General features: G+C 40.5%; 1 protein-coding gene across 1 annotated transcript; it reads right to left on the bottom strand.

Annotated features, from left to right (window-relative positions):
• Positions 1 to 8752: 8752 nt before the first annotated feature.
• LOC108791070 lies at positions 8753 to 18732 on the bottom strand. Its single transcript, XM_018561449.1, has 9 exons — positions 18517 to 18732; positions 16523 to 16586; positions 15059 to 15233; positions 13689 to 13751; positions 12637 to 12708; positions 12492 to 12548; positions 11471 to 11530; positions 10352 to 10404; positions 8753 to 8843 (listed from the first exon to the last, which is right to left on the bottom strand). Exons 1-9 carry the CDS (start codon positions 18560 to 18562, stop codon positions 8753 to 8755), a joined length of 681 nt encoding a protein of 226 aa, XP_018416951.1. The 5' UTR covers positions 18563 to 18732.
• Positions 18733 to 19039: the final 307 nt, after the last annotated feature.

Raw genomic sequence — 19039 nt, 5'->3', positions numbered from 1 at the left:
CTTGAGGTGGGATGGGCTGGGGGTATGGCCACGAGGGAGCTCTATCCATACGTGCATTGCTTACAACTCCCTTGCATCCCCTGTGGAGGTGCCTTAACCAGAGCGACATCACATTCTGGCTCACGGCACCTCTACAGGGAGCTGTACAAGCAATGCACATATGGATGGAGCTCTGTCACAGCACAGCAGCCCTCACTGGACCCCAGACTGAGGATCCACTCCAGTTCTCGTAAGGTAGAGAGACAGGGTGGATCTTAAAAAAATATATATATTTTTTTTGGAGTGTGTATGAGAATGTCTGTGAGATTGTGTCTGTCCGTGTTTTTGAGGGCCCGTTCCCACTAGTATGGTGCGTCAATCGCAAAGCCCCATGCGATTAACGCCCTGTACCATGCAATCACACCTCCCGCACATTCTGGTGTGGGAGGTGCATTGCTCTGCCATTCATTTGAATGGCACCCCAAACACACCTTCCGCCCACAGTTCAATCGACCGCACCATATAGCGCGGTACCGCTCCAGTGTGGTGTGACTTAATGACCAAGTACAAATGTGGGTCTTGAGTTTGTTTGCACAGGTTGAGAACCACTGATCTAAACACAGGAAAAAGGGATCTTGGAAACATAAAGTTGTTTATGTTTCCCAGATAACTTCTCCTGGGTTTAACACAAGAACTCCATGTGCATAGAGCCTAAAACGTAAATCTAGTCCCTATAAGATGTATTATCATTGACAGCTTATTACTACATAAGTGTCAATGCTAGCATCAATAAATGACTGGTTACTATATAGGTAAAAAGTTCAATTGCTGTAGCCTTCCCGCAAGAATATTTTTTTTCTATCTATACTTTGTTCAAATGCCATAAGAAAGGAATCACAGATAGACTTACCCTGACTGAAGACTGTATATCAGACAGAGACTGTAACTTGTGGGGTCTGGGAACCTTCCTGCACAATACACATTTGTCTCCCTAACAGCTGTGTGTATTCAGAGGACAGAACGCTTACCATTTATGGAAACATGGAGCCACGTGTCCCTGCCACCTGTCCACAGACTACCACACAACCTCTCTTATGGGCTGGGCCCTCCTTACCATCTTGTCTTGAATTGTATTGTGATTGTAATGTCTTCCTTATATTGCAAAGCGCTGCGCAAACTGTTAGCTCTATATAAATCCTGTATAATAATAATATTCACACAGCATTCTGATTTCTTCACTTTACAATATGGAAATGGAAGAAGTGATATTAAATACAGAGGTGCATGCCAATTCGATAATGTGTTGCATGGTGGTGGTGCACTTACTGGTGCAAATCTGCTTTAAATTTGCACCGGGATCATCCTCACTTTTCTACTTCCTGCATTGTTGCAGTTTGCTGCCTGTCAATATACATCCTCCTTTACTCTCCAGTGCTGATCGTCACTGTCACCCCTCTTCACTGCAGTATTTACACCACTCTGCCAATTATGTATATTTTAGAGCTTTTTTTAAATTGGCACAAGGGTTTCATTACTTTGACACATGTGGTCGGAAATTTAGAGAAACTGTTGCATATCATTTTTAAAATGATTTGGCGCAGCTGATTCAACACCACGCCAAAATGTACACCACAAAACTGACATATTTCCTTTTGTTAATTCCACACTATGTGTCAGGGCACATCAACAGTTTAAAAGAAAAAAAATAATGAAGGAGTTAGGCCCCTTACACACTATTTGATCAGTATCCCCTCCTGATTGGAGCAGTACCAACCGGATATCACCGCTGGGACACCTGTGTCCTTCCAAAAACTAAAATTATCGGACCCCATGGACCCCATCTGATGTAAACTGACATGGGTTTATTTACATCAGATTACCCCCAATCCAGCACAATCAGGTCTGGCTAAATGGAACACTGTTTTGTTTGTTTTACCAGATCTGGCCAGAGCCAGAGGCAGCCTGGATGTAAACGGACACCCATCCATTTAGATCCTGCGGATGTGAACGGACACCCATCCATTTAGATCCTGCGGATGTGAACGGACACCCATCCATTTAGATCCTGCGGATGTGAACGGACACCCATCCATTTAGATCCTGCGGATGTGAACGGACACCCATCCATTTACAGTAGATATCACTGCCCATAGACTTACATTGGGCATCCGATCCGGTCCATGTGAAAAACTGGCAGGCAGACCTGATCTGACCACCCGTCTGAAAGGAGTCTTAAAGGGTATATGTCACTGACTTTACTGGGGCTTATGCAATTAACAGTGCAGTAAACAGAACTGATGGAAGCTGGACTAGGGCAAGGCAGTTTTTTAATTGGTTGCTAAGGGTTTCTGACCTTAGAACATTGTTCTTTACACCATTTAATCAAGTATGCTGAACAACCCCTACCAAACAGTGAGATTTTTCTTTATTGCAGTCAGATGACTGAAAGATGGATTCTGACTGGTTGCTATGGGTTACTGCACTTTGCACTTCCTTGACTGAATGAGTGTGTAATTGTTTTTAGAACTGTACAAAATCCAGGAGATGACTCCTTAAAAGTAACTGTTACCCATAGCAACCCATCAGATTTACATCAAATAAGAAAATCACAAATAAAGGATTAGAACAGGGGTGGGTAACGCCAGCCCTCCAGCTGTTGTGGAACTACAAGTCCCATGAGGCATTGCAAGACTGACAGTTACAGGCATGTCTCACAGAGGCATGTTGTGATTTGTAGTTAAAACACAGCTGGAGGGCCAGAGTTGCCCACCCCTGGATTAAATGAATATTTACCGCAAAGCATAATGTTATTTCCTAAAATGGAATTTAAAGAGGAACTTCACCCCACCCCATTCCACCCCCTTTTTTATTTTAATTCCCACTTACCTTCTTCAATCCTGAAATTGCATACTAATACATCCAGCAACTCCACCATTGTCCGGCTGCAGTCCCCCGATCTGCACGCTGGGTCCCACGCCGCCATCTTCTTTACTTACATCTTCAGGGGGTCGACTGTCTCTTGCTGGTTCTTGCAGCTGGCCTACTGATGACATACATGCAGAGTGGCACATCATCAGAGGGCTGAGCAGCAAGTACCAGCCAACCCCTAATTATGTGCAGCGGTGCATGCACAGTATAACACCTGGAAGCCTCCTGACTTAAACAATCTGACAACCATATTAAACTTTTGGGTTTGGTTTACTGAAAGCAAATAGGCTGTTCACTTTGCAAGGAAATGTTTTCCTTAGCTTAGTGAATTGCAAAGAATATCCAATCATGTACAAGGAAAAACAAAAAAAAAGCATACAGTTTATGCTGGCACATGATTGGTTGATGGCAGTCAGCACATTTCAACCTTATTTACTAAAGCTGGCCATACAGCAGTAGAATTTCATTCCAACATTTTTTTGGAATGTTTGTTCATTTCTAATAGTTAATGGGGTTAAATTGATGATTGTTTTTGACCGTAGTGATGAAAAAAATTGAAGGAGCAGGATGGCAATTTGTTTCTCCAAAACACAAAAAATAGTGAATGTGGCTTTTGTCCCGGAAACTCCATTCATTCCAAAATTGATTGTCAACATCAAAGGCGATTTCGAACCGCATTTATCAAGACTGATAGTATTATCGAATGTTCTGATGGGATTTTTCCTATGAACGTTCGTATAAAAATCTACTAATGTACAGCCAGCTCAAGCTAAAGGAAAACTTCCTTGCAAAGTGAACAGCCTATTTGCCTTTAGTAAATCAACCCCATTGAGGCAGTCTATACCAGTAGGCAAAGGCTAATAAGCAGTGGACTAAAGCCAGTAGCCATATAATATTATTATTATTATTAATAAACATGACAAAATATTTCAGAATGACGGCTGTCAATATAGATAAATAAAGATGCGTTTAACAATATAAAGACACCAGTAAATTCCCATTGTGCCCATTATATAAATAACACGGATCATTTTTTTTTTTTGTTGGTGTCCCATTAATGGTGTGTAGACATGTATACTATGATCTTAACATATAAGCATACCTTGACTGGCATATGGGATCGTGGACGTTTCTTGAGACTTCTCAGGCAGCTTGTGTCCTCTGTGATATATATAGAAGTGAATGAAATAGTCCAGGACTGTGGAATGCTGGGACACCAGAAGCACACAGGCGGGGGTGTCCTCTTATAAAGGTTTTTGTTTTTTTTAATCGATAGACAAGATCCTGGTCGATGAATAGTCAGAGATAAGTTTAAGCTACACAAACTTTCTTGTCACAAATGTTAGGACACACTTGTGAATTGGAAGGATTGTAAAGTAGTTAAGTAGCGCTAGTCCCCCCCTTGATGGTGTTATGAAGGCCACCTGCCATGCCATTTATGGAGGTGACAGAAAGCTGACCACTGGGACAGCTAGACACATGGAGCTGATATAGTGGGAGATGATCCAGAGCAGCTGTCAGTGCTGGAAGTGGCTAGTAGCTTCTGGAAATTGAAGTGTGCCCAAGTCACTAGGCCAGGCTCATCCACTCCTCATTTAGTTTCTTATTCTGGTATGACGCTGCAGTTTTTATGTCCGTCATCCCGTAACGTAGCTGGTTTATCATTTCACAACAGAGAAAAGATTCATTTTTCTAGTAAATAAAACATCAATTTTATGTTTTGCACTCCGTATAGATATAGCAGGGAGAATCAATCAAGGGAAATAATAGTCTTGTGGTGTAAATATTGGCACATTTTTATACCCCCATATTAACAATGTTATAAGACAATCTTCAGAAAGTAAAATCGATCAGATCCACAGCGCTCAGCAGACTCTTGGATACTCTTCCAAGATCTTCCCCACCAGTCACTTGTGGGAGGCTACCGTCCACAAAGACAGCTGGGAAATATCCTTATAAACCATGCAAAAACACCAACAGAAGGGACAGCGCCTTTTCCTCATGTGATATCATTTATTTTATGCAAAATGTATACAGAGCTCCTTTGGCTCTGCCCTGGATGTATGGTTTAATATACCGCTTGTCTCCATTGTGTACATGTGATTAGTTTTCTATCTGTTTGCATAAGATAAACCATATCACACAAGGAAAAGGCGCTGTCCCTTCTTCCCTTCTGTTTATGTTACAAGACAAGTTCTATGTGGTTTTGCACCATTTGCGACAAATCCGGTTAAATGTGCTATGCATAAATGTCTGACCGGGTGCGCCAAAACAATGAAATATACCATTACCAAAGAGGTGTAAATACTGTAGGGGCAATTACCAGCATTGCTGCCAGGAGAGGAAAGAGGGGTGTATGTGGATGGCCAGGAAGAAGAGGAGGAGAAAACTGAAGATGATCTCATGATCTCAGTGGAAGATTACCTCAGATTTGCTCCAAAATTGCACTGGAATCTGACACAGCACAATTGGGATGTTCTGCTGCTGCTGATCTGGAGGGGGGCTGTGTGTGCTTCTGCTGGTTGTGGGGGGGAGTGGGCGCTGCAGCTGGTCATCCAGGCAGATACAGTGGGGCGGCCTGTTCCGTCCACCCACTGACATCACCGGTTGCCAGGAGCTCAGCGGGACACCATCCAGAGCATCCTGCTCAGCTCCCTGGATGATGTCAGTGAGCCGAGCAGGTTAACAAATTTTCTTCTTCCACTTTTATTGATTTGTCACAGTTAGCACTAATTAAGCAGGCATATAGAATATAGCATTTGAATGATATAGCATTATAGAATTTTGCGCTGCACCAGTCTTTGGTAATGCCCCAAATGAGTTAAATGTATAAACTTTGCTTCATAAAGTGGCATATTTCAGATCCTGCTGTTGCAGATTGACAGGGTCTTCTGGTCACCAGTACATTTTCAGCCTGCTCCATCTTACTACTGAATCCCCAAAATGCAAGGCTGCCTTAAAGTAATCCTGTCATTTGAGAAATACAAGGGTGTCCGTGATGATCTCGTGCAGAAAATACTAGTTGCCTGGTTGTTATGCAAACTCATTAGCTTCAATATTTTCTAAGCCAATAAAGCATATGTAAACCAAAAACAAGAATGCAATAAATTTCAGCTTAGCGATCCTCAGATGTGGTGGCTGTATTTGTTTTCTTGTGTAGGCGTTATTCCTTTTATTGTCATGTGTCCCCTTCATCAGGCTCAGAATGACGCCTGATGAAGGGGACCCTCTAAAGTCCCCGAAAGCGCTTGCATTTGAATGGCAATGTGCCAATAAATGGACTATTGCTTGATTATACTTTGGAGTGCTGGAGACGTTATTTTCTTTCTGATCTTATCACGGTGCTATCCGTGGCCACTACAAGCACCCACCCGTCCATACGGGTCTTTTCTCTTCGGTAAGGAGAGCAGCGAGATCTTTTGATTACTAAGAGGGTTATTCACGAATGAGCCGAAGCATCCAGCCGTAAATTCGGCTGATCCTTCGGCTCACTTCGGCCGCAGGAGCCCTTCGGTTCACTCGAACAGAAGGGCTGAGCCGTAGTGACAGGCTAAGCGTGGAGAAAGGTCGGCCGAAGCTGAACGATCTCCACGCAAAAGACAGCTGGGCGAAGCAAGCCGTGATCTCTTGACTGGTTCTGCCCCATTGTAATGACAGATCAGCGTCCCCACCTGGGGATGCTGATCTGTCATTAAACAATAACAACTGGGCAGAGTCGGCTGTGATGTCTTGCTAAGTGAATAACCCCCTATGTGTATCCATACCTTCCAACATTCTGAGGTGAGAATGAGACACCGTTTTTTCCAATGTAGTCCCAACACAAAATAAGGCAGTTTGCCTTGTCATGGATGGGCTCAGTTCACACCACCACCATACCAAATTGTACTGTACAATACAATGACAGCTGCCACTGTCTGCAGCTATTTGCATGTAACTGCAGATGCTGCAATTACCTGTGGATAATCGAACCCGGACGCAAACAATCTGTGTCCAGACACAGTCATCCTCAGGGAATCGTGTAATGTACAATTACATGTGATTGGTCTGCGCACAGCTGCGGGCAGTGGCAGCTGTCATGTTATTGTACAGCATCTCCTGTCCACAGCAGATCATATATGGAGACATTTGTGAGACTCGTGCAGTCTGGCCTCAATTGTGAATGTGATTGGAGCCTTATACCTAATTGTTGTGATTTGTATGACACAAAACGTTTGTTACATTGTGATAGTTGCTGAAGAATTATTTTATACATAATCAATGTTGTAAACCATGTCTCTCTGTACAATTTCCTTTAGATGTACCAACAGCTATGTAGTGTAAGAACCTGTCTGAACGTTTTTAAATCCAAACAGGAAGGCCAGCTTTACTCTCTTTGTCTCTCTTCTGTGCAGATTAGAATTCAGGTCTAGCTACTCAATCATTTGTGTCTACATTTGCATGGCTTTGTTTATCTGGCAGTGTGAAGAGAAGGGGGTTGAAGCTGGCAAATCGTAGGGGTTAAGTGCAGCAGGGCCATTGTGATTAAGCACACATTCTACAATTCCCCATTTAGTCATGCCCACTTACACATGACACACCCTAGTTGATCCTATTTTTCCAGCATTGGCACCTTTTTATGATTACACCACTGGCAGTGAGTCAAGTTATGACAAACAGAAGCAGTGCCCTTTCCTCCCAGGCCATGGAGCTTGAAAACATACCTTCATTAACCTCTGTAACTGAATGCACTATGGCACAATTCAGCCCCATCTTTCACAGCAAAAACATTGTTCAAGTTCTCAGCAGTTCAGCTTCCCCTTCCTAGCAGCAGCACTGTATCCTTATAATCCTCTAAAGAATGACTTGAAGGACTGGGGCGTTTACTATGAAATTAGGATGAAGTGCTCCACAGTGCCTGCAGCTACAGAGATCAGTGAGGGCTTATTTTAAAGTTCATGCTTGTTAAGAATATGGACATACTTTAATGTCCATTACTTGGGCACACTTTAAATTCAGTGACAGATATGCCCATCTATGCAAACCTCAGGGTTTATTTTTTATAGCAAAGAATGGATACTACAATCCACTTTCTTTTTCCTGGTATTTATAAGTCACTAAGAGGAGAATACTCTCCCTGTGTTACTTACTTCATCAGATAAGGAGTTTCTTTAGGATGTCTTTAAATTGGCCATACATAGCAAGCTTGGGTCATTATAAACAAATCTGACCTTTTACAGCTTGTTCATATGGTAAATATACATACAAAATTATATTTTTTTATTTTGACATATTGTTATTCTGATGAAAGAGGAATTCAGGTTGCTACAGGTTTCCACATTTAGCACATCACCAGTGTTCATTTTCCTGCCAAATTAAATGTACCTGACTAAGTGCACTCAGTCACATTTTTTTTGAGTGCCTTAATCGTATAGTTTATTAATCTATGAGGGGAATTTATAAAAACTGGAGCAGACAGAATCTGGAGCAGTTGCCCATAGTAGCCAATCAGCTTCTATCTTTCATTTTCAACGTTTAGCTGAGGAAACTGAAGAAAGAAGCTGATTGGTTGCCATGGGCAACTACTCCAGATTCTGTCTGTGTCAGTTTTGGCAAATTCCCCCTTTTAAAATAATATGTTTAAAACATTTGTTTCAAACAAGAACTAGCTGTTTGTTCCCCTTAACATGTAAAGTATACAATACGGTTTAAAGGCTCAGTTCTATTCAGGCTATGAATCATATTAAATCATCTTAGGTAATTTTTAGTTGTTGGTAATCTTTAATAGTATCTATGCTGTGACTGGTGAATTCGTTTACAACCATCAGCAATGTTGGGTGAAATATCAAAACTTTATTAATGAGATGATCTATTTTCTCCAGCTGAGCCTACGCAATCTCAGGCATTTTACAGTGGACTCTTCTTCTTCATCCTCCCCATTAGAGCCTCTTCGATTTATTCTGAAAAAAAGGATAGAAAAACCTCAGGTTAGCACATCACTGATAGGAGTACCAAACTACTGTACACCATAAACATATTTGGAAGAGATAGCAGTAGCTGATTATGTACAGGTATTGGTGAGGTCTAACTTGGGAGTATAAAACTCCTAAACACATACAACCAGTGGCGTAACAAACACTATAGCAACCCAGGTGGCCGCTATTGGGCCCCGAGGCACAGGGGGGCCTGGCCAGGAAATCCCCCTGATGCCGTGCGGGCCGCCTGGGTCGCTATGGCATTTCAGGCTGCTGGCTGTCACTAGCGGCTGTGAGGAGAAACACGCCGCTATTCACATGTGCAGCGGCGCGTACCTCCTCACAGCCGCTGCTGAGTCAGTGACAACCTGCAGCTTCGGAGGAGGGGCCCAGCAATCGAGGAGGTGGATCTTAGCGATGGGGGCGGACCCTGCGATCGAGGAGGTGGGGCCCAGTGATGGAAGAGGCGGGGCCCAGTGACAGAAGAGGCGGGGCCCGCAAGCGATCATGGAGGAGCAGGAGGCGGACAGAGGATCGGGCCAGACAGGTAAGAGGGCTTGACCGCCCACCTGAGACCCTGCAGCGCTCACCATAGAGAGTCTATGGTGGGCTCTGCAGGGTCACCTACAGGTAGGCTGTTTGGGTTATCAGGTGGACTTAACTAGAAATCACAGGGCCCCATACAAAATTTTGCTATGGGGCCCTGTGATTTCTAGTTACGCCCCTGCATACAGCCCAAAGATATTGTTGAAATGCAGAGCTATACATAAGTAGATATGAAACTAAGCCAGACGTTCAGCTCCTAGTAGGACAGTGACCCAAAACTGACAGCCAAATCTATGTTTAAGTGGCTTAATACCAAGAACCTAAGAGTCTTCAACTATCTGAGTCTCTCATCTTTTTACCAATCTGCTCTCTCCTACCATCAACATGTCCTTTGGTAGCATATAAGCACTGCAGCACAATTAATTGGCTCCTTGTGAGGCTTTTCACTTCCTCAGTTTGAGTTCTGCTGTACAATGACTGTGAGAGGCTAATACCAGGTCAAATTCACATACTTACATTGCTTGCACTTCGAAAAAGTACATTTAACTCCATTACAAAATTCTCTTTTGTAATGGAGTTACATCCCGTTCTGCAGGAAACAAAAAATCAAGGAGCAGCACCCATTGTAAGTGAATGAATCTGCATTTAAAATAGCTTAAAACATTTAGGGGGTTATTCACTAAGCTGTGGAAGGCATTCAGCTATTCACTTCGGCGCTGTACGGCTCTGTACAGCTGATTTCACATGTGCAGCAGCCGAAGTGAGCTGAAGGATCAGACGAAGCTACGGCTAGATCCTTTGGCAAGTAAGTGAATAACCCTCTTAGACTTTATCATTACTTTAATATTTCTCCATTTGGTAAACCTACAACTTTCATCAACCATTCATATTCATTCATATTGCTTTGGGAAAATATAGATGCAATTTAGGTTTATGATAATGCTTACTTTTTTTCCCGTGAAATTAAAATACATAAGTCTTCTTTACCAAAATCAAGATCCTGTGGTAGAGAACATAGATAGCAAAAAAGTAAGAAAAATGAAATATTGTACAAGCTAAAGACTAATATTGAGACTCAAACATGAAACCTTGATGAGACTAGGCATCTCAACGGAGGATTGTCTGATAGGGGCATCTGTTTTGCTTTCTAGAGTTGTGCAGGTGAAGTAGGAAATGCAGTGTATCAAGGTGGCTAAGGTTATTTTTGAGCTATTGCAGATGATTGTCTACACTGGAAAATCTTTTGTGTTTGGTTTAGGTAGTCATGGAAATAGCGAGGAAAGATGCATGTGTTGTAATGTAAGCACTATATTTATTTCTATTAATAAAGGAGGTAAGAAAAAAAGGAATAAAAGAGGAGGGTTGGTATTAGAAGATGTCAATGAAGGAGGAAAAAGAAGAGAGCATTGGAGGAAGAGAGCAGGAGAAGGAGAAGAGGGTAAGGGAGGTAGAAGGGTATCCCCCTTATTAAATTCAAGAATATTATTTTTTTCCATCATATTTATTAGGGATGCACCGATACTAGTATCTATATCAGTGCCAATTCCGAGTATTTGGGCAAGTACTCGTACTCGCCCAAATGCTCCGATGCCTAGCACGAGTACTTCCGGTATCAGGAAGCCGGCAGCGCGTCATTACACGCTGCCCGGTTTCGCGATTGACCGGGAATCGGCTCCATGCTCTCTCGTCACTTGTCATTACACGGCGCCCAGCTTCCTGATTGGCCGGCCAGAGGCTCCGGCTGGGTACCAGACAAAGGCCGCGTTCTCGCTGGAGAGGCCCCGGGGGTGACAGGCTGCACATACTAAGGTAAGAGGGGATTTTCTTGTTAATCGGGAAACCGGGTGGCGACTCTTTACACGCTGCCCGGCTTCCCGGCTAATCAGGAAGCCAGGTGGCGAGTCATTACACGCCACCTGGCTTCCTGAATGGGACTTCCGTTACTCGGTAATTGGTATCGGCGAGTACCGAAAAAAAAATTATCGGTACTCGTACTCGGTACCAAAATACCGGTATCGGTGCACCTAATATTTATTGTTATATGTATTAATAATAATAATCCTTACCGTTTTTACCTGCTGTGATCCAATCAAAGCTTCTTTAATATCTCTTAATAATGAATGCTTCTAAAGGATAATAAATAGTTTATTATAATCAGGTTTCTGTCTACACAGCTAACTTACCTTAACAATGTCGAGCTATATTATATCCATTTGATATATTAACAGCACAATTACAAGCATTTTACAGAAAGGTACAATGCAAGGTACTTAAAGTGGCAGTCCACTCAACAAGGATATGTGGTCATAGATAGGTCTTTGTATGTTTATTTACCTATTCACTTCTCATATTTTTGGTTGTCTTTATTGATTTTTTTTTTTCTCCACACACAATTTCATTGTTGGCACATTAATGGAAAATACCAGACTTCTTGTAATGGCCATTGTAGATGGAGGTGAAACAGAAAATGTTTAAAGATTGCTCCAAGACACATAAAACTGGGAAGCAATTCAACTCAAAGACTAAAATGTTAGTTTGGTTACACTGACCCTTACAAGAAAGGCCATAAATCATTTCACACACAGCAAAGACTGTGGAGTGCTGACCTTGTTGTCTAGTATACTGGATAGAGAAGTTCACATTTTTACAAATATGTCATTTTAAAAGCTGAGCCATAAACAAACATTTCAACGTGCTTAAATTACAAAAAGATTGATAAAATATATTTCAAAAGGTATATTTTACAGTTTCCTAATTTCATTTTGAGAGGAATATTATACCAAATACACCTGACATGTAGAAAGGCAAGGTGCAGTTTTTACAGATTTAAAATTTGAAGTGGGTGTGCCTCTGTCAAATACACGAATAGTGACGGCAGCTTATTGGCTGCACATGCCCAAGCAGCAGATCCTCACTGGTTCCTATTGCTGCCCCTCACTATCACAGTCTAAGTGCTGCTGTGCAGTGTATGACCGAAGGCTGATATCAAGACAGATTCAAATTTCTTATACTTATTCTACGATAAAATACATGTAATTATTTTTAAAAGGGATACAAAACTGTAATAAATGGTGTTCTTTCTCTCACCTTCCGCATACTGTGCACCTTTTGACATGACATTAATTTAGCTTGCTCAATCTGGTTCTGTAAAATGAACATTTTGTTAAATACAAAAGATTCCTTTAATTAATACAACAGAGACCAAAAATGTTAATTATATAACTTTTTTAACCTTAATTTGCTGTATTTCTTTCTTTAAAGCAGAGAGTTCCTGCTGTTCGCATTCTTCAAGAATGGAAAATACCTTTAACAAAAGCAAAAGTATTACAGTACTATGAAGTAATTGTGTACAACACAATGAAAGGCACAATAAAGATAACTATCAGCCCAGTTGGCAAGTTGAATTACCTATGTTCCGCCTTGCTTGATAGAATACTGCTAATGCAACATGGTGAGTCTCACATCAGCTGGATTCTGTACAATATTAATGAAAAACCCAGCTGAGAGAGTGTGACCACTGTAATGAGTACAATAAGTAGACAGACTTGAGAACTGAAGGGATTTCAGCACCAGAGTCCCTGGAAGATGAAATCCAGTGGTCATGCAAGTCAACAGCAGCTACTAAAAGCTAAAAGGAATCAGTTTGGAATAGGCTGGCAATTTAAGCATGTATCTATGCATGCATAGAAGTGTATTGGATTAAAACCGAAGATACATTCCCTCTATCGCCCAGCGTTTCATGTGTCAATCTCATGCTTGGACCTATTGGGAGGTAGTAAGTTGGATAAACAGAGCTCTCTGCGTTTGCTTCAGCTTTGCTTGCTTAAGGGCTACTATGTCTACTGCTGTCATCTGGACCTTCATTTAAGGTAACAACATGTGTAGATGGCCATTTTAGATTTATATGGCACATATACACACAACCTTATTACTAAGCCTTAATCAGCAGGGTCATCCTACAACATGACTCCTTCTGAAGCCTTGTGGATATGGGAATCTGTGGTTCCATTCTCCTGTTGGTTGCCAGATACTAAATGACATCCATCTGGATAATAATGGAAGCATCTGGCTCTGTAAGTAAGCTGTGCAGAGTTTTAAAATCTACTCTACTCTAATCTATCTAGTATTTTTTATCTGTGCAAATCAATGATAGAGAAGTTTGTATAATATTTACACATTTCAGGTAATGTGAACCTTTTATAATAATAAAGCACTTAACATATATATAATTAGGAAAACACATATATTCAATTACTTTGAATGTTAGAATTAAAATACACTCACCTGTGTACAAAGTTGCTCTTTGTATTCCTGCAGAGCTGCTGAGACCTTAGCAACCCGTCTATTCTGAAACCCAAATGAAAAACGTATTCGATCTTAACCAATGATTTATACTTCTTACATTACCATTTGTTTCTTTACTTTTTAAAATATAAGTCAAGCTAAGACATTTGTTTTAGTTTTGAATATCATGGGGAAGAATTAGAACCTCTCAGGTTGTACGGTTGTTTGTCTGTCCTTTTAGACAGGGTTTCCTTTGAATTACTTCCCTAGTGGTGGTGGTGGTCTCCAAGGCAGGATATCAGTAGAAATGTCTGCAACAGTGACACACAGAGCAAGTTATATTTTTTTAGCACAGTGGCCAAGGTTTATGACCTCTCTCAGCTTTTTAATGTCCTTACTTTTTGTCACAGTGACTACCACAGGAAGAAGTGAGGGAATATTTCTAAGGGAGAGACAGACAACAATAAAAACATAGCAGTGGTTGAGCCATTTTAAGACACTGGTGGGCCTAGGAGAGACATCTACACAGACATTGCACACACACATCTACACAGGAGCAGTATATTGGCAGAATACTCCCTAAAGCCTATGCAGGCTAACTTCCTCTTCCTCTGCTTCCTGCATCACCAATCACATAAACATTTTCAAAGCAGGTTTAAATCCAATTACTGACTCTACAAAACATCTTTGTACAGCCTTGTTTTCCATCAGGCTTTCTGTTTGTGAGAGTATGAAGCCTTAAAGTGTATTTCCACTTTTGCAGTCAAAAACTAGGAAAAGCCCACTGTATGTTCGTTTTGTGTTCCTATTCACACAGCATACTGAGAAATAACTGTTAAAAAAAAATCTTACCTTTTACATGTTTTGTTAAAACAGGCAAGATGGCTGATTCCAGGTCTAGTCCTTTCATAGTGGTCTGTCCCAATGGAAAGTCTTGGGACTGAAATTTAAGGACTGTGTTTATCTGATAAGCTTCATTAATATACAATGGACAAGCCCCCTCAGACCCCTCACAGCCCCTCTTAACATTTCAAAGAAATAGAAGCAAGAGGAAATTTTAACCCTTAAAACCCTAACCCAAGTAAAAGCAATTTAAACTGCAAGAAGCATTTAAAAAAAAAATGCGTATGCTATGTGCATAGGAACATTTAATAAATATAAAATAGGTGTTACCCCAATTTGGCTTCAAAAGTGGAAATACACTTTAAGTGTGTGTTCTAACATTGCCAGCAGGTGTGTTCCAGGATCACCAGATTATAGACAAAGGCAGTAGGGTAGCCTGGCACAGTACAGAAATGCCAAGAATATGTGATTCTAAAACCCAAAGCAGTGCTTTGCATTTCTCAGCACCATGAACCTTAAAAACATACCAGATAAGTATTGTAAATCTGCGACTGCTTGCTTTCCTGAGAAGTCAATTTGAGTCCCTGAAGAATTCTTAGTATTTTTATTGCAAGATCAAGTGGTGGATCCTGTCCTTCCTCCCAAATGCTTATATCATTCCACAGCTGGGTAAAAAGTGATATACAAGATGCAGAATGAGGCCTGTAAACACAAAAAAAAAATTATTGTTGCAATTAGGAAACAGTGTGAACAGACTGCTAAAAGGAATATAAACTTAAACAATGTAACTTATCTGGTATACGGTACTGGATTATATTTAATATCAGGTAATATATAGCATACTGGTCTATCAAAATTGGAGTTTATAAGAAAGTTCAGTGGCAACAGTTGTTTCTGACAGGTGTGTTCCTGAGAACTGTAAGCATGAAGAAATCTGGCAAATGTTTGTAGTGCTCCTCACAAATTTTCTCTACCATCAATCAAGTTTAAAGTTCTCACATTCATGAGCACTTCCTTTGTCAGAACTACTCATCACTGCATCCTGGTATTTTTTTCCTGTATGCTAAGCCGCACATCCGCTGCTCATGCACAAGCTCGGCATGCCGAGATGAAGTAACTTCCATGCGCATCTGCTAAAGTTACGTCATTGGGGCCCATCCAATGAAGTGTCTAAAGACTCCAAACATAGAAAGAAGGCTGGGATGAAGAGGGAAGCGACAGTGAGAGAGGAGCGCAGTGCTGGAGAGAATAGCTTTGACAAGGAATGCGTCCATAATGGGGTAATATGCTGTGCATACTTGCACATTATGGCTAAAAGTTTCAGGTGGCTTTTTCTTCTCCCCTTACTTTAGTTCTACTTTACTTTAATGCCTAAGCATTACATTTTGGCATCAAACCAGGGCTGCATTGGTTAAGTAGTTCTGAAGATGGCTTGCTATATAGCAAATCAACCACAGGACTATTTTACCATGTGTGATCCTGTTTCAGAAGCACTCACACTGATATTTACACACATTATTAGTCTTGGCTGTCCATGAGTCTTCATATATGTGAGCTGACTGATGCTCAGGGCTCTTTCTTACTCTCTCTGCTGGGAAAGCCTGCTGCGGTGTGAAAAGTTGACTGCTGACAGAACACTAAAAAGGCACATGTGCTGCCTGTTTATTATGAGAAACCCATTAGCTCAGACAAGCAGATGTTTTGTTTGTTATGCTTTGGACTTGCTGTACAAAGCCCTCCTGTATTGAAGCTCTGTTTGTTTGCTGCCTTGCTCAATAAAGGTTCAGGACAAACCTGCTTGGACTGTTTCTTGGTGTCCCTGTCTTATGCATGTTTTACCACTGTCTATAGTAGTTTAGCCTATATATATATATATATATATATATATATATATATATATATATATATATATATATATATATATATATATATATATATATATATATATATATATATATATATATATATATATATTAGAAAATGCTTCTTACTGGTAATCATTTTCAAAACCTTCATCTTCTTCTTCACTGTCATTTGCTCCAATATAGAAATATACTGCAATAAGAGGAGAGAAAAAAAAACACAAGTGTAAACCTTATGCAAAAGCGTCAAAAGTTAATTTAAATGAAATCTTTCCTGAAATAAACAATATGTCAGAAATGCCCTGGCTCTGGATACTGAAATAAATGAGTCTTCCCACACTGGTATCTGCATTTAAAACAATTCATTGCCACATAGCCCCTGTTCAGGATGAGCCATTAGGGTGCATATAGACGTTTGTTTAATTAACTTGTTGAAATCTGGAAGCTGCGACGGCAGAGTTAAAAAGGTCCTGTGTGTTCAGATTACTAAGGGCAGATTACTAGCTCTCCTATTACTTCCTGGATTTCTGGCACATGTGACTAGATATGTGACTAGGGCATGTGACCATGCACATCATCTCAGTGGAGGAAAATGCCTTTCCCTGAGATCTCGTGAGATTACAGATGAGCTTTCCCAGCAATGCTCTGCTAATGACAAGACAATCCCAGTGTGCATTGCTGTGGCAAACTGAAGTCATTTTGCCCTTTCAAAGCAGGAAGTGAATACTCTGCAAGTGTAAGTATTTCAGAATCACAGCATTTTACACCTGATATGTCTGTGTTATTGTTAATCATCATACAAAGAGGAATGCATTGGTAGAATTTGATTTTTAAAAGTAAAGGTCTGCTTTAACCTCTTGACGGTTGTTGCAATTTTGTATCAAACCCCTCCCGGCTTGACTGCAGCCAAGGCGGTGTGTTCATTCCACCAATGCCGGTTTATTTGTATTCAATAAGTACCAAAGATTGTTTTGGGAGCAGTGATCGCGCCCTGTCGCAGTAGTATAGTTAGCTACAACTGCTTGAAGTACGCAAAGCCTCAGCGCAGTCATGCACATGGCTGCTGACTGCTAATTTTGAAAAAATTTGTCTAAATTTTTAGTTATTTTTGTAAAATAAAAATATGCAACAGCTTATTGTTTGTTGCTACAATATGATATCTATGTGTAATCTGCTTGATTACATAAAAAGTAATACGTGCAAAGTTGATATTTCAGCAATTTTTTTTGATAAATCGAGGTTCCACCAGTGGAAGTCTGTTCAGATACTGTGGGTCACGGGCCAGTGGTTGAACGTGGACAGCAACGCTGCAAACACCCAAATTGTAAGGGCCAGACTGTAATCAAATGTTTGAAGTGCAATGATTACCTGTGCCTCAACAAGATAAAAAAACTGGTTTTGAGAACTCCAAGAGTAAAAATATTTCTTCCCATGTGACTTTTTGTTAAGTTCATGACATTCTATTAATTTTTGATCATTTTTGTCATTTGAATTGTTTACTGCAGGTACTGGTCAATAACTTTTATTACTTAAATGCCTAATGTCGATAATTTGCATCATAACTATATTTTTCTCCATAGTATGTGCTATATTCAAATTAACAATCTCCACCTTATTTAGTATCTGCTTGATAGCCAAAACACATATCATTTTTTTTTTTTTATATAATTGAAAATTAATGTTGGCATCAAAGGGTTAAGGCTAAGCATTTCATAAATAATGGTGAACTTTTTTGGGGGGAACCTAAAAGAATGTCCTGTGGGGCAAACCTTTTTGAATATGTGATTAAATATTATTCGATCACTTGATTTCATATGCGAAAAAAAGGTAGAATGGTGGCTAAGTTGTGGCACTCTTGGTTACAGCTCTGGGTTTGAATCATAGCTGTGACTCTATTTTCATGGGGTCTGTATATTCTTCCTGTGTATCTGTGTGTAATTGCTCCCACTATCCAATAACATACGAGTTGGTTAAATGGCTCCCTTTCCAAATTGCCCTGGGATGTAGCAGGGGGACAAGCATTGATGTGAATACATCTATATAGTCTATAAAGCTATTTTATTTATCATCCAGCACTATATAAATCCTAAACAAAGTATAAACATTAGGATGAAATGACTTACCACTTGGTGAGCAATCAGAGATAGCTACAGACATGGTACACTGCATGAAATTAGCTAATGTCCTGTTCAAAGGGAACAAAAGAGTGATTTAATGATCTCAGACGAATACTAGTAGGTTTATAAGAGGGCAGTCTATTCAAAAGTGATATTTGATTTATACATGAAGCCTGGTGGGCTGAATCAGACTGTCGCTTTATATTTATTCTTAAATGTTGTGCCAGCGAGATCTCCCTGCCATAATGCCTGTTTCATGCTGCATTTTCATAATGTAAATTACAGAATGGGAACATAAAAAGTCACTGTAGCAAGGTCTTTAAGGCCCCATTCACACTGAGCAACTTGCGATATTGAGCGATATTGCGCGACTTGCGATATTGAGAGACTTATTCCTATTGGGCTGTATGTAATCAGGAGCAAAATCGCTCGAAATCGCTCGAAAAAAGGGTCATGTAGGAGCTACAAGCGATATTGAGCGATATTGAGTGACGAGATGTGAACAGCTCCATTGAAATGGATTGGAGAA

Source organism: Nanorana parkeri, unplaced genomic scaffold (assembly GCF_000935625.1).
Source record: "Nanorana parkeri isolate BGI_ZX_2015 unplaced genomic scaffold, ASM93562v1 scaffold525, whole genome shotgun sequence".
Classification (NCBI taxonomy): Eukaryota; Metazoa; Chordata; class Amphibia; order Anura; family Dicroglossidae; genus Nanorana; species Nanorana parkeri.
Note: the sequence above shows the minus strand (reverse complement) of the source record. Positions and strands in the feature narration are given on the sequence as shown.